General features: G+C 34.5%; 2 protein-coding genes and 1 long non-coding RNA gene across 5 annotated transcripts; 2 read left to right on the plus strand and 1 right to left on the minus strand.

The window, feature by feature from the left end:
- Positions 1–954: 954 nt before the first annotated feature.
- LOC105133475 (glycine-rich protein) lies at positions 955–4,022 on the minus strand. 3 transcript variants are annotated; one of them, XM_011037498.1, is made up of 3 exons: positions 3,170–4,022; positions 2,737–2,998; positions 955–1,292 (listed from the first exon to the last, which is right to left on the minus strand). In XM_011037498.1, the coding sequence occupies exons 1-3, from the start codon at positions 3,934–3,936 to the stop codon at positions 1,227–1,229; spliced, it is 1,095 nt and encodes a 364-aa protein (XP_011035800.1). In that variant the 5' UTR covers positions 3,937–4,022; the 3' UTR covers positions 955–1,226. The 3 variants fall into 3 exon arrangements, with proteins under 3 accessions (XP_011035800.1, XP_011035799.1, XP_011035798.1); XM_011037497.1 differs by having other exon boundaries at positions 955–1,274; positions 2,734–4,016; XM_011037496.1 differs by having other exon boundaries at positions 2,737–4,015.
- An 8,260-nt stretch (positions 4,023–12,282) lies between these two features.
- Positions 12,283–14,195, plus strand: LOC105133476 (uncharacterized). Its single transcript, XR_843810.1, has 2 exons — positions 12,283–12,602; positions 12,694–14,195. It is a non-coding gene; the product is annotated as an uncharacterized LOC105133476 (long non-coding RNA).
- A 77-nt stretch (positions 14,196–14,272) lies between these two features.
- On the plus strand, positions 14,273–22,553 carry LOC105133477 (uncharacterized). The gene is made up of 5 exons (XM_011037499.1): positions 14,273–15,309; positions 15,392–15,478; positions 21,580–21,729; positions 21,831–22,028; positions 22,174–22,553. The coding sequence occupies exons 1-5, from the start codon at positions 15,082–15,084 to the stop codon at positions 22,273–22,275; spliced, it is 765 nt and encodes a 254-aa protein (XP_011035801.1). The 5' UTR covers positions 14,273–15,081; the 3' UTR covers positions 22,276–22,553.
- Positions 22,554–22,716: the final 163 nt, after the last annotated feature.

Consider the following 22,716-nt stretch of genomic DNA (forward strand, 5'->3'; position numbering starts at 1 on the left):
CTCATTTTGACCAAAATATCTTATACATCTTAATAAATTTGTATATTGCCTCAAATAACTAAAAAAATGATCTATAAAAATCAATCAAAAAAATTCTTAAACTTAAATCTATTATTTTTGGCAATGAAAAGGTTAAAGAATAACTCCATTTGTCAAATAAAACTCATTAATATCAAAATTAATTTTTTATAACATAAATGAGTGTCAATTAGAACTTTCTATTACCAAAATCCAATAATTTTCTCTCTCATCTCTTAAATAAAAATGGATGTTTTTAACTAAAATTGAAATTTGAAAAATCAAAGAGACCAAATAAAAAAATTGAAAAATATAAGGACCAAATTGGACTTTTATTTTGTAAACTTTGAAGTGACCATTTGCTTTCCCTATCTTTTGCATTTTGATCCTTATAATTTTTCTCTTTGTTAAATTTTGCTCTTGTTTAACAAATCAAAGCTATTTGGCCATAAAGAAAGCTTAACTGCTGGAAAAAACCCTTGAATGATCGAAGTAAAAAAAAAAAAGACAACTACTCTGGAGTCCATTGTGAAACCTGGCGTGAAAAACAATATTTTCCCTGGAACTTAGTGTTTCTTGTAATTATTTCATGAGAAACATGTATTGGTTAAAGTGACAAGGTTGCCCTTATTACGAGCCATACAACCCGATCATCATGACTTGAAATCAATCAGATTTGTACTAGTGATATTTTTTTTGCAGATCAATTAACTGGAAACTAGGCTTAGACCTCAAAAAATTTGCAAGTTGAACCGTAATCTTGTAAACCATTTACTATTTCAACTTTTTATGAATCAGGCGTTCTCCAGATCACCAAGCACAAGTAATGTCTAACCAGAAAGCAAAATAGCCTGGTTTTCTAACAAATTATATCTCCGACAAGCAACCAGCTATGTTAAGATCCAGCAAACGCTAGAATAGTGTGAATTCAAGGACTAAACTGTTTCACCCTCTCCAGTTATATTTGCGCACAATATAGAGAAAGATTAAAATGACACCACATAATTTTTGTTATCATAAGCTAGTGTGAAGAACACACCGAACACGTAAGTTTTGGGATTCTATTCAGAAGTAAAACAGATTGCACACATACAGAGTGGCATCTGCAAAGCACACTCAACAAAAGTGCCCTCGGAAGGAAACATGGTATCACCCCTTTATTTAGTAGCAGCTAATAGTGCCATGAATCCCATTTTACAGTCCATTGATCACTCATCATCATAGCTCTTGCGGCGGTGATGCTTCTCCCCGTCATCATCAGAATTGTCATCTCCCTGCCAATTGCACGTATGATTTAGATAATGACAGATTTCAAGCACAAGAAAAGAATGGTAATTTTCTATGCATGATTTTGTTGATAGAAGCTGTATTTTGCAGAGAGATGGGCACTCAAGTAGTGTATTTTTCTCAAGGTAAGCTAGAAATGAAATTTTATTATTATTCATTTCCCCTAAGACCCCCAATGAAGACAAGCATATAGTAATTTCGCTGCTGAAACTTGAAAGCAAGATCATCAATGCAATAAACAATTATGTAATCATGTCAGCTATCAAAGTTACGGCTATGTTCAGTGCTGCTGCTTCTTGTTTAAACAGGTGATTCTGTAAACATCTACATGTTCTCTAGCAATTCCAGCTACGCCAATCTGGATCATCAATTCCAAACTAGGTCTAAGCCTTGAAGCTATTGATTTTGGAGATATAATACTATTGAAAACACAAAGAATATGTTAACTTGTTTCTAAAATGACTAAATATCCGGCTGAAATTCTTTACATATTCTCATCCGCAGAGAATTACAAACACACAAATATGACGAGTGGGTAACAACCTAACAGGACAATAATTTCTCAATTTTATCTGCTTAGATAGGATTGCCAGAAAAGAGGTGCTTGGACCACAGATATTCATCCACCATAGAACTGAGCAGAGAAGTTTGAGCTCGGTAAAAAGATGATTGGAGCAAAAATTGGAAAACTTCTACCATACCTACAGATTTCTGGAAAGTATAGTTTAGCAGTAACAAACAAACAAATAAAAAGGAAAATACCCATAGTTCATAAATCTTCTCAATTGAGGCAGAGAATGTCCATGACCGAGCACCTCCTTAATTTTTCAGATGAATTATAAACAAAATAAAGTTCTACTGCACCTACTTATAACTGGAACATCTAGTCCAGCTGTAGCAAACAAAAACAGAAGAGAATCTCCTTGGTGCATTTGTAGGATGTTCATACACTACTAAGCACCTCCTACGTTTTCCTGACGAATAACTAAGAAACTATAGGATTCCATAGTCCACAAGAAACCACGTCCATTTTTTATATTACTTTAATTGGTAATCAAGTGTTTTTCACATCAGGCCCCCCATTTGATGGCCGATCTTCTTCTTATCTTTACCATGATTTCAGTAAAAATAATCCAATGAACTAATGCAAAAATGCCTACTTAAGGAAATAAGCATACCTATCTATGGGACAAAAATCAAGTGCATTGGTCTTCCTATTCATTTCTTTCTCGCAATTTTTTTCAGAACCAAATCAAATCTATACCAAGTGATCTTGCAATTATAAGTGGGTTGCATCAGACACAGAAAGCATCATGTCTCTACTCTCAAAATGCAAATGCATGAAACATGTCCTAAATGAGGCATTTTAAGCATCATTTGGATCAGCATAAAAAGTAAGTCAGTTCGCAAGTTTGAGAGAAAAAAGCTTACATATTTCCCGCGTCCATAGCCCTCTTCATCACCATCACGATACTTATTACGATCCTCGTCGTCGTCGTCACTGCGGCGACTCCCATAAGAAGGCCTCTCATAATCTCCTCCATGGCCAACCCTCTTAGGTGAATCATCTCCACTACTTGGCTTCTCATGCTGGCTCCTTCCTCCATACCCTTCTCCCTCTTCCTCGTAACTCTGCTTCCTGCCATACCCAGACACGTGCTCCGACCCATCTTCTTCATATTCGGACCCTGGCCTCCTCATGTTGGCTCCTTCATAGCTAACCCTCTTAGGTGAATCATCTCCACTACTTGGCTTCTCATGTTGGCTCCTTCCTCCATACCCTTCTCCCTCTTCCTCGTAACTCTGCTTCCTGCCATACCCAGACACGTGCTCCGACCCATCTTCTTCATATTCGGACCCTGGCCTCCTCCCATGCCCGGATCCGTACCCCGTCTCAGTCCTCTCTTCTTGTTCGCTGGACTTCTCGTACCCAGACCCGTATTCAGATTCGGGATTCCTCCCATAGCCCGAACTGTACTCACTTGGCTTCTCATATCCAGAACCATATTCAGATTCGGGTCTCCTGCTATACCCAGATCCATATTCCTGACTCTGAGGTCTCTCATAGCCAGACCCGTAATCCGATTCTTGTTTACGCCCATAATCAGACCCATGCTTGCTCGGCTTCTCATAGCCAGATCCATCTTCGTACTCGGGTCTCCTCCCATACCCGGATCCATACTCGCTAGGTTTCTCATAGCCACCAGACCCATATTCCTCACTATGAGGCTTGCCATACCCAGCAGACTCATAGCTAGAGCCATACTCCTCATTAGCCGGCTTCTCATACCCAGCAGACCCATACTCCGATCCGGGATGCAATCCATAAGCCGGTTGAGGCCCACCATAACTGGATCCAGGTCGAGGCTTGGGACGGGAGTAGCTGCTGTACTCTGTTTCAAGAGCTTCATCAGCGTAAGGAGACGGCTCAGAATGTGAGGAGTAATTGGGACGATCGTAGTCGATCTCGTCGGACGGTGAGGAAGAGCTGATTGGATGGCAGGTATCATCGGACGGTGGGATTGGCCGACCATAAGTTAAAGCAATGTCGTAACCGCCACCATATGGGGTGGGATCGTACTCATCGTAATCGTCGACTCGGTCATCCTCTCCTCGCGAGTAGTACGACATTTTTTTTCTTCACTGGTTTTGTGACTGTTGTCTGAAAGAGTGAGAAACGGGGAACGTGAGAAAGACGAGGGTGGAAAAATATCGTTGATATTTGTTTTAATGTAGTCACGAAACGATGTCGGTACAGTGGGAATGCTTGCCAAGTGGTATTTGAGGGTTGTGTGGGCCCACAATTACTTAGTTCTAGGCTACCGACGTTCAAATATTTTAATTTTTTATAAAAAACAAACTGTATATCCAAATTTTTTAAATTAACTAATGTAATTCAAAAACATTGGATGGAAAATTTGTGTGTGTGTGTTAACTAAATAAAATTTTATTAAAAAAATTAAAAATAAAATTTTAAAAATTAAAAAATATATGAATCAAGATATTTAATCTCATACAAAAAGATAATTATCCGGTTATGGTTGTTAAGTTTTGTTTATTACAATATTTTTTATTCAATCAAACAATAATAAAAATATATAAACATATTAAATTAATTAAATAAAATTAAAAAAATATTATGTAAGGCTATATATATTAGAAATATTATCACAAAATAAATTATTTTAAAAAAATATAGTTCATTTATACAAAAGATAATAAAAAAATTATAGATAAATTAAAAAATATCTTTAAAAATAAAACACATGATCAAAAAATAAAAAAATCATTTAAAAGAGACTCTTTGAACAAAATAAAAAAGAAAATAAATATTAATTTAATTATAAATAATTTAAAAAAAAACATTCATTAAAAAAATAAAAATAAAAAATGATTTGGCGTTGCTGGGCATAGCAAGTTAAGCCAACCAGCCCAACCCATTTCCTTAGGGTCTACATGACTGAACCCTTATTTTTTATGCTACACAAGAAAAAAAAAAAAAAAGACATGTCGTTTGATTTTACCAAGATTTCAATCATTGTGATACCTAAAAAATAAAGGCTTACATGTTTATGCAAAAAATTTGTTTTCATCTTCTTTTTTACTTAAAACACCTTAAAAATCATAAACATATTCATAACCTAAAAAAAAAAAATATCTCAAAAATCAAAATCAACTTAAACTCATATTTTTTTTTCATGAACTTTAAAGATAAAAAAACACATAATAAAAATTTTTGTCATAAAAGGAATAATTTAACCCAAATATTGTCTCTTTTGATGGCCTAAAGCGGTGTCGATGATATATTTCTCTTTATATGGCTGCAATTCAATGACTTTTCTCTCTTTTTTCTCAATCAATGGCTAAAAAATAACAAAAAATAAAATTTACACCAAAATTTAATTTGAAAAATATTGAAGTACTAAAATTGTATAATCTATGATATTTTTTAAATTTAAGAACCAAAGTGCATCTTTTTCGAGACTTATGGCACACTATCCATATATGACGTCTTTTTTATTTAGGTCCCTTTTCTTTCAATCACTTCTTATATAAAAAATCAAAATCAATTGGTTTTTTATTATAAATAAATTATTGGAAAAAAATGTTTGTGGAACAAATTAAAAAAATAAAAAATTTTGCACAGTCCGTCCACAATAATATAAGAGAGAATGAATAGGAAGATCGTGCATAATGAAAAATTCATGCATTTTATTTCTATACCTAATTATCCAAAGAAATTTCTTTTATTTTTAAAAATAAAATTCATCTACATAGAAGATACAAAAAACTATAAATTAATCAAGAAAAGTCTTTAAGATTTAAATGCACAACAAAAAAATTATTTGTCATTTAAAAGAGATTTTCTAAACAAAATTAAAGAGAGAATGGGTATTAATCTATATTTAAATTTAAAAAAAAAATAAGAAACAAGAATATAAAAAAGCATTAATTTAAAGAAATAATTAGAAAAAAAAATAATCTCACAAGAAATAAGATTTACTTGGTTGTGTTTGCTAAATTTGTTTATTAGAATAATTTTTTTATTCAATCAAATAATAATTAAAAAAAATACACAAATTTAATTGATTCAATAAAATAAAAGGGAAAAAAACATTAGTTAAGGCTGCATATATTAAAAATACTATCTGAAAAAATATTATTTTATAAAAAATAAAGTTCATCTATACAAAAGATAAAAAAAAATTATAGATAAATCAAAAAATACTTTAAAATTTAAATAAAAAAATATTTGTCATTTAGAAGAGGCTCTTTAGATAAAATGAAAGAAAGAAGGGGTATTAATCTACATACAAATAAAAAAATTAATATATAAAAAATCAATTAAAAAAGAATTTAAAAGAATAATATAGAAAAAAATATTTAATCTAACAATATGAGATATTTATTTAATTATATTTAATAAATTTATTTACTAAAATAATTTTTTTATTCAATCAAATGATAATAGAAATAGAAACATATTAAATTAATTAAAAAAATAAAAGAGAAAAAACAATATTCAAGACTCATATAAGAAATATTATTTAAAAATAATTTTTAAAATATAAACTTCATCTATATAAAAGATAAGAAAAAAAATTGCAAATAAATAAGAAAAGCTCTTTAAAATTTAAATGCATAAAAAAATATCAGTCTTTCAAAAGAAGTTCTCTAAAACAAATGAAAGAGAAAAGAAGTATTAATCTACATATAAAAAACATATTTTGAGAAAAAACAATATAAAAGTTATTAATTAAAAAAAAAAAAAATTAAAGGCCATGCGTTACCAGCCCTGAAAAGTCAGGCCAGCCCACATGGCCTATTTCATTAGGGCTTGTACAATTAAACCTTTATTTTTATTTTGTATTTGGATACATAACATGTCATTCATCATATTATTTTAAAAAAACTAAATTACATGTTGCCTGTTTATCTAAATAATAACTAAAAAATTAGAGCTTAAGGTTTTTTTGCCTAAAAACTCGTTTCTTAACCTGTTTTTGACCTAAAATATCTTATAAACTATAATAAATTTATTTATGATCTAAAAAACCAGAAGTTTGGATCAAGATAATACAAACAAGAAGTTTTGAGGGTCGATTAGGATGGAATTAATGAAATCAGGATCCTAATTGAGGAATTGATAAGTTTGGAGACTTAATTAAGCTTTGAATTAGTTTAATTAATAAAATAAAGGGCTCAATTGAAAATAATATCAAAGTTCAGGGTCAATTCGGGTCTAAATTGCAAGAATTTAAATTCCAGGGATGAAATGGAATAGGCGCTGATACTTCAGGGGAAAATTGAAGAATAGCCCTCAGTCCAAAATGACGCCGTTTTATATTTCCTGTCTCCTCGTCTTCTTCCTCCAGAAGCAGAGGAGAACCACCTGCAAAGACAAAGGTGGAAATGCTGCCCTGGTGAAATGTAGACCGAATGATCTACCAGAAAACCCATGTCAATCCTGTCTCCCTCAACCCACGACAAGCCCTTGGAGTCCGGATCAAAACCCATCACCAACAGTCCAAACATGGCAGGACTTTGGACTGTTGGTTTCCTAATCCCAGCGAAAAGCCAACACAAAAAAGAGACGTGGGCGAGGGAAAAAACCAGGGATGATCCCTATAAAAGGCGAGCCGAATAGCAACACAAAAAAGAATAAAGGACAGAGGAGAGACGAAAGAACAGAGAAAAAAGAACGAAAGACAGAGAGAGCCAGAGAGGAAGAGGGAGAGACAGAACCCAGAGAACCAAAGAGAAAACAGAAGCAGAGGAAAAAAGTAGCATCGGCCAGCCAGCACGCCATCGCCATCCGCTACGTCTCCAACAGCGTCTGAAGCAGTTAAGTCACTCTTCTTTCCCCGCTCGCATTGCAAGCATTGGCCAACCTGGCTTGAGGCAGTGAACTGGCTGAGCTAGTTAAATCCAACATATAAAAAACAAAAAAAGAATAGCTGAGGGTGTGTTTTTATGTCTTACCCTTTTTATTTTGGACTTCTTTATTTTGTCAAACAACTACTTTTTAGATAGCAGAAAAGTTCAAAAAATATCAGGGGGTCTTCTTTGATTTGTTTATGAATCTCTCATACTTTTTTTTTTCTATGTTGTTTTGTTGGCTTTGTTGTATATTTAATTTGTGGATTTTTATTATAAAATATAAATATGGTACGCAATGCATATTTTTTTTCCTTTCCTTGTAAAAATAAAAAAATAGTTTTTTTTTTTTAATCTACGTTTTGCCGATTTATTTAATTACACAAGAATCAGGAATATTGTACCTTTTAAGTTATACAATATTTATTAATGCTAGAATTGAAAATATTTATAAATGAATATTCATTGACATCAGAATTAGAAATATTATAAAAAAACCATAAGAACTGAACAAAAATAAACATTTAATAATTTAAGACAAGAACAACAATACAGTTTATCTCATGTATAACACTTAAGGGATGATAATATCTTCTTATATTATAGAATATTTGTTGACAACTGAGGATTTCCAGTGACTATAATGTTAGATGATGACTCTTTAAACTAGATTTTTATTTTTCCTTTAAGAACAAGATGTTAGATATTTGTTTCTTTCACACTTTTTAAATATATTTTTTAAAGATTGTCGTGATATCCGAGTATAATAGCAATTCTAAAGGATTTTGGCCTACATTTCAATAACATTAAAAACTTATTTTTGACAAGAAAATATATTATTTACTTTTACTATAAGGATAAAATACCTATAAAAGGGTTAATATCCAAAATATTATTAGAGATAATAATTTATTATTATTTACTTTTAATATAAGGATAAAAAAACTTGTATAATGGTTAATATCTAAAATATTATTGAGAGTATTACAACTCATTCACTTTTAATATAAAAATACAAATCTCAATAGGTTTTATCTGAAATATTATTTAAAATGATGTAGTTGCCAATAACAACAAGTTTGTCTTGAAAGAAGTCTCAATGATACTTATGTCTTATAATACAAGAGTCATGAATATCCTAAATACCAAAGAGAAAAGAAAGAGAATAAAAATCATTAAATCTCTTTGGATTTCTAGCTATAATTCATCTGTCGTGTATAAGTTATGAATATACATATTTTCTCTAAATATCTTTCTAACAAGTTCTTGACCTAAGAAATCAGAGTTTGTTCATCATAGATACATTAATAGAAATAAAAATACCATCAAATCATAGTAATCACAAACAAAGAAAAATGATATTGCTTACTTTAAGTAAGATGTATTAGGAGTACTAATATCTTTCTTTTACACAACTAGTCCCTTTCCTAGAATCTCTAAAGATCAATTAGGATTTCTGATAACTATAATACTAAGTGATGACTTCTTATGCAAATAAAAACTCTTAACTTGTTTGAGAAATTTCGTTGCAATGTCGCGCTCTCGCGAGGGTATAACAATCATCCCTAATAGAGTTATCACATAGTAATTAAAGAAAAATAAAAATTCTAAAATAGATATTGGTCTCAGAGATTCAAGCATTGTGTTACTTCTATCTAAGAGAGAATTGATGTCACTCTTATTGTATCTTTTCAAATGACAAGTTACATTTGCTTTGTGTTTTCTCATAAATTTATTCTATATATGCTAGCTATTAATAAACCATTTTCTAGAATTATATTTTTTAAAAGGACATCAAAAACATATTGAGAAATTTGACGTTAATCCCCAAAACTAGAAGAATTTATCAGTTTTGACTTTTTAACAAAAAAAAATTTACGTTAACCCTTAAAAGTAGGAGATTTCATCAATTTAGGATTTTGAATATAGAATCATGATGTTAATCCCTAAAATATGATATTTTATCAATTTTAGACTTGAAAATCTTTCTATATTAATCCATAAAATAGGAGATTTCATCATTTTAGAATTTTTAAATAGGTGCTGAACTGTAAGGAATGTAAAAAAATAGGTCTTAGGACCCATTTTTTAATATGAAAATAATCCTACTATTTATTTGATTATGAAGATTAGCTGATGATTACTATTTAAGCACAAATTCCTTTCCACAAAAAAACTAGCATATTCTCCCATATAATTTACGCATCCAATCATAAATCAATGATCTCATACATATAAAAAATCCTCACATAAAAATTGAAACTTCCGTGTATAAAAAAAAATAAAAACATCCCATGTAAGATCAATAATGTACCTTAAATCATTCAACACAAATAAATCAATGCAACATATGTTATTTAACATAAATAAGTCAACATGATCGAAAGCACAACACAAATCATTTATAATAGATAAATCAATGCATTAAGGTTTGCAATCGACATTTTAAAGCAACTAAGGTGGCTTGAAAGCTGATGTAACATCTAGTGACAGTGGTGGCATGTGTTTGAAAGGTATTTGTTGTTGGTGCATTGCTGCACATGCCAGTAAGGGATGGAGGCGTTTGGACTAGTCCACTGGATGTGCCTCTTCTTCTTCTTCTTCTTTTGGTTTCGATGATGTCGCCCATCGCCACTTGTGGTGGGAGATCGAAGCTCTAAATTTTTAGTCTATTTTGTTTCTTTCTCTGTTTTCTTCTTCTCTCTTCACTCTCAATTGATTCTACAAGGTGGTTGCTCGGTGTGGTGGTGGCTGAAAAAGGTGTTGTGATGGGTGGAAACCAGGATGCCATCATAGTGGCTCCAGCAAAGGAAAGCTAAGCTTTGAGAGAAAAACATCGTTGTGTTCAGGATGATTTTCCATTTGGTTTTTTGATTGGAATTTGGGTTATTTTTGGGTTGATTTTGGATGTGATGTTGACTAAAAATGGAGTATTGGAGCTGGTGTTTTGAGTGGCTGGAGCTTTAGCTGAAGATGGTTAGGGTTTTTTTTTTTTTTTTTTTTTTTTTTTTTTTTTTTGTTGGAGCTATGGTTGGATGCTGAAGAAGGATATTTTTTATCCCCTTTTTTTTGGCACATATTTTCTCTAAATTTTTTACCTCCTAGGTTTCTTTATGACCTTTTTTTAATCTATCTAAAGGTATCTTTTATTTATATTACTTCATTTGGGAATATTTTTATTTTTTATTCTTTATTATAGGAATATTCTATCCTACCTAATAATATCCTTATCTCACTAAACCTTTTTTCTCTTGTCTTTGATTTTTTTTTTGAATTTTTAACTTTTAAAAAACTGTTATCACGAAAATGATAAGCAAAATGGCTGAAAATTAGCTGAATTACATTGAAAATATTTTTTTTTTATTTTGGAAATTTAGGTATTCTTTGAAAATATATTTGAAAACGAGGGAGGGGGTTTGGAAACGGGTTATGAGACCCTTAAACCAAATCAATCCAGGATTTAATTCACTAATTTACCAGTCAAACTGGCTAATCCAGTACAAATATGAAAACAGTGGCCTAGTGGTTTATAAGGCATGCTCCTTTTGTTATCTTTCCAACTCTCAATAATTTTATTTTATTTTTTATTAAATTTCTTTTAATACACTAGGCCGATGGGAAGAATGACTCCTTAAGATCACTCAATGGAGAAGAAGAAGCTGCTTAATAACTGTTTGTTTTTATATTTTCAAAATATTTTAAAAAATTTGAAATTTAATTTTTATTTTATTTTTTTAAATTCATTTTTTTTAGTATTTTTAAATTATTTTGATATATTAATATAAAAAATATTTTAAAAACAATTACAAGACACCCAACCATACATTCTCGATTAACACACAAGCTGATCATCTTTCACGGAAGAACAAAAATTTTAGCACACAACTCGTAGGTGCATTTGTTTAACTAATTAATTATTACTTTTTTGTAGTTCGGCAAATTAATCCTCATTATCTTTTTTTAAAATAACTATATATTTAATCTTTATGTTTTTAAATCCATTTATAACTTATTTTTTTCATCATTTTCGTTGTTTTTTCAATTTATTTTGTCAGATTTATTTGTTTTGAGAAACAGATAAAATGGTAAATCACATTGAAAGAAGATATTTTTTTCCTTCACAGAATACTGCGTATGAATTTGTTGGATTTTTTTTGTTGATTCAATTCTAAAAACTATTGAATTCTAGTAAAGTAATAAATAAATAAATAAATAAAAGGATTATAGTTATTTTTTAGTATATTTTTTATTTTAAAATATATTAAAATATATTTTTTAATTATTTTTATATCAATATATTAAAATAATATAAAAATATATAAAAAATTATTTTAAATAAAAAATTTATTTTTTTTAAAATATAGTTTTAACCACGTTTTCAAATGTTAGAAGGACAGAGAGGAAGGCCGTGGATGCTATAATTAACTCTTGTTTGTGGGAGAACGCAATTAATAAATTATTAAGCTATTTTAATCACTATTTACTTCCAATTAAACAGCATTAACGTTTTATAATAATCACAATTAGTCTAAAGTATAAACAGACAAGACAAAAGCAACGAACATTCCATAGTTAACAAACAAACAATACTAAAAAAAAAAAAAAACCCCAGTAAAGCAAACAAACAAATCCCATGATTTTTTAAATTCGATCCCATTGTCATTTTCATATTTTGGTGGATTAATCAAGGGCGTTGACGGTAGCAGAAGACGGTTGTCAGACTTTATGACGGGGGAGGAAGCAATAGATGCGGTGCCACTCCGCAACACGTGCAGAACTGTGATTCGTGTGCCACCTGGGGTTTACTGGCAACCCGTGAGCGTGCCAAGACCTAGAATCTCATAACTCTTGCGGGTTTGAGACCAGAAGTTACTAGCTTGACTTGGAACAACACTTCTACCAAAACTGTTCATCACCAGGTGCACTGATTTTCTGTGTTTTCTAACTTGTTCATCTGGGTTTTTGACACGTGTTTTTGGAGGTCTTTGATGTTGCGTTTTTGTACTGCAGGCTTCGAGGGTCATTTAGACTGGGACCTTTAGGTGGGGGACTGTGATTGTGGAAGGAGAGGGTTATATTACTGAGACTATCACTTTTGGAAATGGGAAATGCATGAATACAGAGCTGAATCATGACCGTAGACTTCTAGAGCGGACTCCGAATGGATTGTTGGAAATTAAATTGTTGATCCCTGTATGTTTACAGAATTGTACAAAACCTCTTGAGAAAATTTTTAGTCTCCTTCTTACAACATTTTGAAGTGTTCATATTTGACTTTAAAATCTCCTCATTTTGACATCTATTAGAATATCCAGGAACCTATAGTTGAGAATTGTCATATTTCCGATTTAGGCTTATTGTTTCAGAGAGAAAATTAGTGTCATTCTTCTCTACTACTTCTTCCAACAACCACTTGTCAATTTCTTTGTAACTTAGGTTGGATGTAATGAAATGTAATCTAATGCAGTAGTTCAAGGATCCGTGCTTATTTTTCTTCCATAGCATTGCCAATTTCTTTTCTTTTCTTTTTTTCTAGCAAGTATTTCATTATTGTTCTTCATTCTTGTTTCAACTTTGATTATATTGCTTGTGATAGATTACATCATGTAGACTAGAAGTTACCTAGTTGTGCTCTGCAGTTAGCATTAATGGTTTTGGTATGTTCCTAGAGTTATGTTGGGCCTCAAATTAAATCTACAGTTATGTTAACTTTCACTGCTTCTATCTGGTATTTCTATGAGTCCAAGTTTCTGACATGTCCATGTTTATTTAAGAGATTTTCTTTTGTTTCTGACAACCCACACTGGTATATCTATCCAGATATTTGACTTGAAGTCGTAGACCATGTAATTTATTGCGGAAGTACAATTCTACAGTTATTTAACCTGTTATTCTGATTAAAGCTGGTTGTAGATGAGATATGAAATGCAAAAGCAGAGCACTTTGTTTTTTCATCTCTTTTTTCGATCACTCAGAATTTTTTATATTCTGCCTATGAGCTTTGTGTCTCAGAGATCTGGCTTTAATAGCTCTCTTGAGTTGTCATCTTATATGAAATAATAGTCCTTGTATCTTTTGCCAACCGAACTTTCTGGTATAAGTTGCTTATAGCAATGCCATCACCATTGATACATTATTCTTGCAGGGTTGTCTCGCTAGGAGATCATATATTGGTCCTCTTGGCATTCTTTCTTGTGATGGTTTGGTCTGCTCTAATTGATTATCGCATCCATGCAGATATGTGATTATTGGCAATGGAGGGTACTTCATATATGTGCCTTGAACGTCCATGGGGACTCCTTGAAAGAATCATTGTAGCAGACATGTAGGATGGAATAACTTGGGTAAAGCGGAGAATGAGAGCAATGCAACTTGCTTTCAAGGATACATGTATTTTGGTTAAAATCATAATGCATGCTTTAACTTTGGCGAACTGCTATAAATATGAAATTTGACAAATAACGCTAAATAAATCTTCCCCTGAATGAACCATCTCGTGGTAATTAATCTTACCCCCTCACTAAATCTCTGCCCCATAAAAAATAAAAAGAAGAGAGAAAAATAAAGCCCTCATTGAGGTTCATGCCTACTTTAGCTGAAATTACAGCTGCTTTGAGTAATGTGGTTGCCCATCAAAATGAGTGACATGGTCAAGAACACTGATAAAGAAGAAGCAGATTATATTTCTGATGCATTGTTTCTTTGTCCTAGATCTAGAAAGGTGCCTTGGCTATTATGCCAACGAAGGGCCTTGAGGATACCGTATTTTGCATAGAAACTATAAGCTTCAGTAAAAAGCATGAACAAACAGTGGAGAATGAAGCAAGCTCCCAGCAGATAATGGAAGAATGGAAGTGAAAAGGCATGTAATCTTTGTTGCCCGTGGTGCAATACTTTTCTGATCGTCTTAAGATTCATTAACTTGAGTAAAATTCAAGGGACGAACACAAGATCGTCTTAGATTATCGTGTTGGACTGGATATGTGGGCAATTGTGGGAAGCCATGCTATAACCAGCAACTCCCAAGTCTCGAGCCGCAGGGTCCCATGATTCTCGAGAAAAAAAAAAGTAAAAAGGAGAGTTCAAAATTACCGGGTAAGGAGAATTCACAGGTACCCTAAAATCCTCAATAATTCACAACCACCAGAAAAAAAAAAGGGCAAAAACATAGTGGGTCCACATGGCATGATTGAAAGGCATGAGCCTACGTTTCTAATCTCCAAGAACTTGCTTAGTGAAGAACTGGACAAGGTGAAGAAACCCAATAAGGTAGGCTTTCCTTTCCCTTCCAAGGACAAAAACAATCGAAGCTGAAAGGGAATGAATGAAATTAAAGAAACCCAATAAGATAGGCTTTCCTTCCCTTCTGAAGACAAAAACAATAGTAGCTGAAAGGAAATGAGCGAAATTGCAGCAATGTCCTTTGTCCCATGCCAGCACCAGGTGGTTGTTGGACATTTTAGCTCAAGGAAACGGAAAGAGAAGCTGAATAGGCATGAACGGCAATGCCATGCACTGCCTGAACCAAAATCAAAGCAGCCTTTGATCAAGAATCAGATGGCAATGAATTCTGCCACCTACTCTTCAAGAATGACTACTGATATCCCTCTCTTTGAGTCTCCAGGGGTACCCCCAATTTTCCTCTCCTCTTCTCTCTCTTTCTCTATCTATGTGCTGTGACACATGGCTGGTTTCTATTTCCTTGCAGGCTTCCTTCGATGGATATTTGGAGGATAAGCCTAGAGTTTTCAACGCCATATTTCCTGACAAAAGGAGGAGCCAACAACTTAATGAGGTTACTGTTATATCTTTTGTGCAATTTCCTTTTCTTTTCCCTCGTTTTCTTTTGATCTTTTGAAAATTGAGTGCACTGTGTTGATTACTGAAATGATTTAGAATCTGCCTCACCATCGACTCAAATTGTTAAGGGCCATTGATTTACTTGACATATAAAGCCTCGTATGGTTAATAAAAAAAATCTATGCTTTGAGTGACCTTCTGATTGTATGTGTAGTAAAGAATTAAATGACCTCTGTCTTCTTTGCTGCTGCTTTCCATCAATTCTTTTTCATGTCGTTGTCAAATCACCGGCCAGTCAAATGGTATGCAGTGTTTTCTCATTCCATAGAATGATCACTATTTATCTAAGTTGTCCAATTGATTTTGTTATTTGTGGGATCCCAACTTTCTTCTCCATGAGCAGCTTTACATGATTCTCATTTATTGACTGGAAATTACTGCTATTTTCTCTGGTGACGATGGAATCCACTAATCAACAGTTCTCGTTTCACCAAGGAACTTCTACAGGTAATACATGGGTGACTGCCACTCACCATCTTTTACAAGTATAATTGTATTAAAAAGAAAACTGTACAAAATACTAGTGGCATGCTTCAGGAAGCACAAAGGTTCGTTGCCCGAATTTAAATGACCTTTGACAACAAAAAACAAAGCAAAAGCTAAAGAAAACTCAAAAGTATGAAAAACAGATTGTCAAACCAATAACATTGTAACTAGTCAACTGGTTTTTGGAAAATCCAGAATCGGACAACCATTTATTCAAACCTAAAACTAGAAATCCAGAAATCGGTCAACTGTTTACTGAAAAACCCAGAATCGATTGATTGGATAAGCAACAACAGCAGGCCTGAAAAGCAGAACTTGAATAATAGTAGAAGCAAAAGACCTTATGACATTGGAAGACGCCAAACAGACCAGAGATCAAGAGGAATTTGATACCATGGCTCTAACTCCACCAAACAGGACTAGACAAGCTTGAAAATATCCTCACTAAGATCCTAGTAAGGTCAATAAAACTAGTGGAAGACTCGGTTATTACTCTCATACCAGATGGAGTAAATGAAGTAAATCGTGGTTGAGAGGACTAATTGAGTAAGTATATGCATTTACTTTTTCTTCTTCCTGAAGTGCGAGGATGCCCACTGAAGTAAATGTCGCCATGTCTTAGTAGGCTAGTCCAGAAGGGTCATGTTCTTAATAGTACCCCCCAAACTGAAGCAGACAAAAGGCACTGAAAGAACAAATAGTCATGTGTCTCAACATGCAACCCATAAAATATATATACCGAAAAGATGATGATCTGATAAGCATGCGGTCTATCTATGGTGTGTGTACAACCCAAAGAGGCAATCCATAGGATAAATGAGTGTCTCAGGAAGTGTCCTAAAAACCAGAGAAGGTGATGCACAGGGTTTGTGGGCCTCAAGTCTTTAAGAAATTGTTATGCTGATTTGATAGTAAACTTCCCTGATAAATAACCCTTCCAGACACGTTGATCTGGTAAGACAATCCTGGGGTGAGATGAACTGAGTCCCAAATAGGTTGCAACTCCTGATTACTTGGGGGGAAAGCCCACCCTCCTCGATGATGTTTGAAACATTGACATTGGAAAGCCCAGTAAAGGATAGCATCATGAAAGACAATAGGTCAAAGAATCATTGCCTATCTGACAACCAATAGTCTGACCATAGAGAAGTTATAGTTGCATCACCAATGCATGAAATAAACATCTCTTCATACCGGTCTCTGTTGAGAAGAATCTTCCTCTAGGACTAAGAAGATACTGAAGGAGATCTGACATGCCATAATGATCTACCCCTGAGCAATACACTATGCACCCATCCTGACCAAATTGAAGATCTGTCCAAGAGGAGTCTCAAAAAATGCTTGATAATAACTATTTTGTTCCAAGTCTTTACCCTTTTAATTCCCAAACCACCTTCCTTAAGAGGATAACAGGTAGAAGCCCAAGTTATCTTTGCCCCTGAATGGGAGAGCGAACAATCCTTCCAAAAAAAAGCAGCTAAGATACTCTCAATCCTCCTGATGATGGAACAAGGTAGAATGAACATAGATGACTAGTAAACATATCTTTAAACAAGAAAGGATTGGTCAGAATAAGACTTCTTTGATCTCATCATTTATGATATCAGACTCCAAGATAGGTACTATGTCAAGAGGAATCCTGCCAAAAAATACCTGGAGGCATACCCAGGAGAATTGGTTGAGTGAGGAGAGTAGACTCTGGAAGTAACGGATTGCCAACTAACCTAGGCCTTGCTGATCATGAACCTGAATTCCTACCCCATCAGTCTACCCATGAATTCTATTCCTGACCTGTTTGTGGAGTAATGACTTGTGAAAGAACTTGGTGTTTCTGTCTCCCAAGTTTACCCACTGAATCCAGGACCTTTGCTTGTACAAAGCCTCCTCATGCTTGCTCAACTACAGAAACTTCCTAGCAAGTTCCCTTTCAACCTCTATGTACTCACCAACTGAGGAGAACCATCAAGGACATGCATTGTAGCCCAGTTAGCCCTTGCCTCCACCATACAACTAGATATGTGGTTAGTGTGATGACGATGCAAGGACTTCAGTTTAGGCTTCAACAAATCCAATCTCTTAGTAAACTTGCATATAGGGTTGCCATCCACAGGGTTCTGTCAGGTATCCTCAACTAAACCTAAGAAATCATCCCTATTAGTCCATAGATTTAGAAACTTAAATGAAGTTTTGACCTTGAAAGAAAAAGGACCAAGTTGAACTACTATGACACTATGATCAGAGGCATCTCTGGGTAATAACACTGAGCATATAGCTGGTCAAACAGAAAACCAAGTTATGTTCCCGAATATCTAATCAAGCTTCTCAAGGATATTATTCCGACCATGCTGACTATTGTGCCAAGTGAACCTCAACCCTAAATAAGAAACTTTGACTAGTTTTGCTTCCCATACACAATAACCAAAGTCATCTATGTACCCATGCCAAGTAGGATCACCCCCAGATTTATCCCTAGAGCTTATAATTGCATTAAAAATCACCCAATGTTAGTCAAGGTTTAGATTGAAAGGCTAGTGTATGATGTCTCAAGTAAGCCCAAAGATCCTGACAACCAATAGGAACGTTGAGACTATACACATAAGTGACAACAAAATTGCAACCAAGCTAGTGACCTCATATGCAATCCACGGGAGAGAGGAGTGCAAGCAAGAGACATTATATACAACTGGATTCATTCAATAAGAATGACAACTAACAGTTTTGAGAGACATTTGACATAAATTGCCAAGAAGATGGGTTTATAGCAGACTCAACTTCCCCATCTGATTAGAGGCAACTTTAGTCTCCACCAAACCAATTAAACTCAACCCATGTTTGTTAATCCAAGCCTTTACTGTTGTTTGTTTTGATGGACCATTCAGACCACACATGTTCCAATATCCTAACATAAACATAAAGGAAATGGGAGGAAAACTAATAAAGATTATTGGTCCTTAGACCCCTTCCTCCCCCTTTTCTTACCTTATTGCTTCAAGTTGACTCAGTTTGGATCATAGTCGTTGGTGGTACTAGTCTCCCTACTACTTGACAATGAGGGTATTTTCTTTTCCTCACACTGAATATTTCCCATTAAGGTGTGTTGATCTTCCTCCACCTTTGCAGTATGTGCTGTATCTGGCTGGTTGACCGGTTCATGGAGGTCCTGTACTGGTTGACCAGTTCCTGGATCATTGAAATCAGTGTCTACTACCTTGTCTGACCTTTTGACCGTTTCCAGTGATTTCTGAACCAGTCGATCGGTTCCTCTAGTATTGTCATCCGAATCTACTGCCTTATTGTGTGCAGCAGCCCTTGTAGAAGCTGATGCATCAGCATCTTGGCAATACAAGTACAGTGGCAGAAGTACTCTTGATGAATTCTAAAAGGGTTTCCGTTTGGAGACCTTAAAAGAGGCTGAAGTACACGTGGAAAAGAAGCTGAAAAGGAGACAGTGCTAGTCTAAACAACAAAGGCTTCACGCAATTAAGCCGTTTTAGCTACAAATGCAAAGTTTCTACCAGCTAGAAATGAAAGACAGGAAAGCACAGACACCATTGAAATCAGAGGACAAAATAGTGTAGTTAGTAGCTACTAGCTGCTGGACACACCAAAAAAGTTTATGAAAAAACTCTAAACAAAATCACTGAGGCTCATCAAAAGAAATTGAAGGGCACGAGAGTGCGACTGGCGTTTGTGCACCTGGACCCAATGGAGGACCAGCATAGTTGGGACCCCTGTCACTTCATGACAGCTCAGCGAGCTGCTCAATCTCTGCAAGTGAACATTCTCTCTCAACTTGGGCAACTTGAAACCTACCCTCTCAACCTGACCAACCTGAACATCATCATCATGAGTCAATTAGACACTCTCACACAGCACAACTTGATGCTGCAAGATTGCGTACCATGCCACCCATTTTTAACCTTCAAGATTCTGTCATGGACAAATGATAGGCTGCAAACAATTGCAAAGATTGACAGTCTCAAACAAAGAATTCCTCAGTTTCAATCAGTGTACCCACACTGATGCTCTCCAATATCCCTCTGGGGGAGAATGAAGACTGTGAACCATGCTTGAGAGTGTTGGAAGAGCAAGTGGAATGCCACAAGCAAGTTTGAGCTGGCCAAGGAATTTCACTATATTAGAAGAAATCCTCATCAAGATCTGGAACTGGCCACAAGTGGAAAGGTGGAAAAAGGGTCGAAGTTGACCAGCATTAAGTCAGAGAATGCAAGATAAGAGAACTTGTAGTCAAAAGAATAAAAAAAATAGAGCATGTGTTATCGTGGCTTTTTCCAAAATTTTAACTCTCATAAATGTCTCTAAAAGAATACAGCACTGTAGTGCAGTTATGGATGCTAGGCCATGTTAAATACATGGTACAAGGCCGGCAGCTCAGGCAAGGAAAAGCATTATGGTTCCTCTCATGACCTTGGCTGATGAATTCTCTAAATCCAAAGCATGAGAAAGTAACTGAACCAGCTAAAGGTGTCAGGTATTTGGTTGAGACCTTAGACACATGGCCCAGAGGAATGTTGATATTGTTAGTGTAACCCCATTAATTTGAGCGAAAAATCAAGTTCCCTTATGGCACTAGCTAAAGACAATGGGATGCCTTTGTTAATAAGAAAAAAAATTCTGAAATGACAACCTTCGATGCAGCTGGTCTGTTAAAGGAGCTCTCCAATCAGCTTCCAAGAAACAAAGAGCCTCGATGTCAATAAAATAACGAACTGATTGACCATATAATTGGGTCTGAGTCCTGCAAGTCAAACCAAGAAGCTCCAAGAACTTTGCCGCTGAAACTTGGTGTGCAAGAAATGCTGATGAATGAAATCCCAGTAATGACCATCCAATCTGGTGGCATAAACCCAACCTCACGAGTAGCAAGATGGATAGAATTAGTATAGGCAAAGTATTGCTCAGTCACAGCAGCCATGAGTTGAGAGCTGGAGCGGAAAGATGGAACAACTCAATGTCTGAAATGATCAAAGAAGCCAGCAACATCAATCACATGCAGACAATAGGCTGCATAATCCTCATGGTAGTTCCAGTCAGCTGTATGCCAGTTACAGCCACTCACAAGGTTTGTTGCACATGTTTGCTGCCAAAAAAAAAATGTAAGCAGAACAAATGAACTAGAAAACAAATTTTGCTGTTGAAGTTTCCTATATATGAATAGGTCAAGGCAAATGGAAATTGATTAAATAGGAGACAAGGAATAACTATAAGAAATGTATCATTCACTATGATTACACTACATTCTTAATCAGTTAAGCATGTTTTATCTTTCATTCCTTGACATTGTGCCAAACATGCCCTTAGTGTATCATGCATAAATGTGCAGGTGAGCTAGTTAGGTCAATGCAGGCCCAAATCGACATACCTTAAAGCTTGCTTGCAATATAAGTTCTAGTTTCTATAAATTCAATATTTTGACTTTATTGCACTTACCATCATAGAAAGATGCATTTTATAATCCTCTGTGCTCTTGTCTTTCAGGCATAGGGGAGCAGAATCTCTCTGTAATATATGTGTGTTCAATGTTTCCAGGAAGAATGGAGAATTCAGATGCTACCCATAAATTTCTTGTTCCTCACTGTCTGGCCAGTAGTTGAGATGAGACTGAGATGTAAATCAGGAGGGAGAGATTACCCACCGGGAGTTCCTGAAGAGATCACGAAGGTTCTCGAGCTTGATGTTGTAAGCTTTAAAGATATTCAAGCAGTCATCAATGAAAATTTCAGAATTACATTTTTTTATATTTGCCCATGTCACCTCTATATGGAAGTACTCTCTTGCAGATCAGGTGGAAGCTTCAAGGACTTGATAATATTTTTCAACCATCTCAATTTTCTCTTGGTGTAAAAGGAGCGTTATACCCTGATAGACAGGGAGTACGAACAAGGCTCAAAGGTCAACTAGATATGAATATAAGCTTCGTTCTTCCTCCTATGCTTGCTATGGTTCCTGAAAATGTTCGCCAGCCTGTTGCAGAGTCGGTTAGGCCATAATAATCTCCTTAAACTGATGATATTCTTTGACAATGGTTTAACGGAAAACTAACAATATACTAACTGTGCATGCATGACTGTTTGTGTAATTTTGCCCTAATCAACCTGTTTAAATTATATGTTCCCAGAACAGGTATTAAGGGGACTGGTGGAGAACATGAAGCTTAGAGTTAACAGTAGCTTGCTTGCCGATTATAGCAAATTCAAGCAGGAGACAACTAAGAATCGGGTTTGATAGATTCAAACCTTTTGAACTTACGGATCAATATAAAAGTTGCATCTTGCGAGGCTCATTCATTCGAAGGTCAAAGCAAATGGAAAAGAAAGGCCAGATGGAGGACAACTGACTGAGTTGTAGAATTTTTTTTATCCGGATAGCGGATGTTTCTACTTTTGTCAATGTTGGAGTTGAAACCAAGATTGACTGGAGACATGAATATTATGAGGGGAATAACTGTAGTTTGACGTGATATTAGCAACTTTGATTTATTTTGTTTCTTTTTTGATGAATGACATTGTAATTCTGAGAAACATTTAAATTTAACCTTGGCAGGCACTGCATGATACTGTGTTGCTAAAATAATCTGTGGAAATACGACAGGATTACGAACTCCCATTTTTGTTGTCGTGCAGAACTGGATGTTCTGGCCAGAAAATGATAGATATAAAAATGCGT

Source organism: Populus euphratica, unplaced genomic scaffold (assembly GCF_000495115.2).
Source record: "Populus euphratica unplaced genomic scaffold, PopEup_1.0 scaffold129.1, whole genome shotgun sequence".
NCBI classification, from domain to species: domain Eukaryota; kingdom Viridiplantae; phylum Streptophyta; class Magnoliopsida; order Malpighiales; family Salicaceae; genus Populus; species Populus euphratica.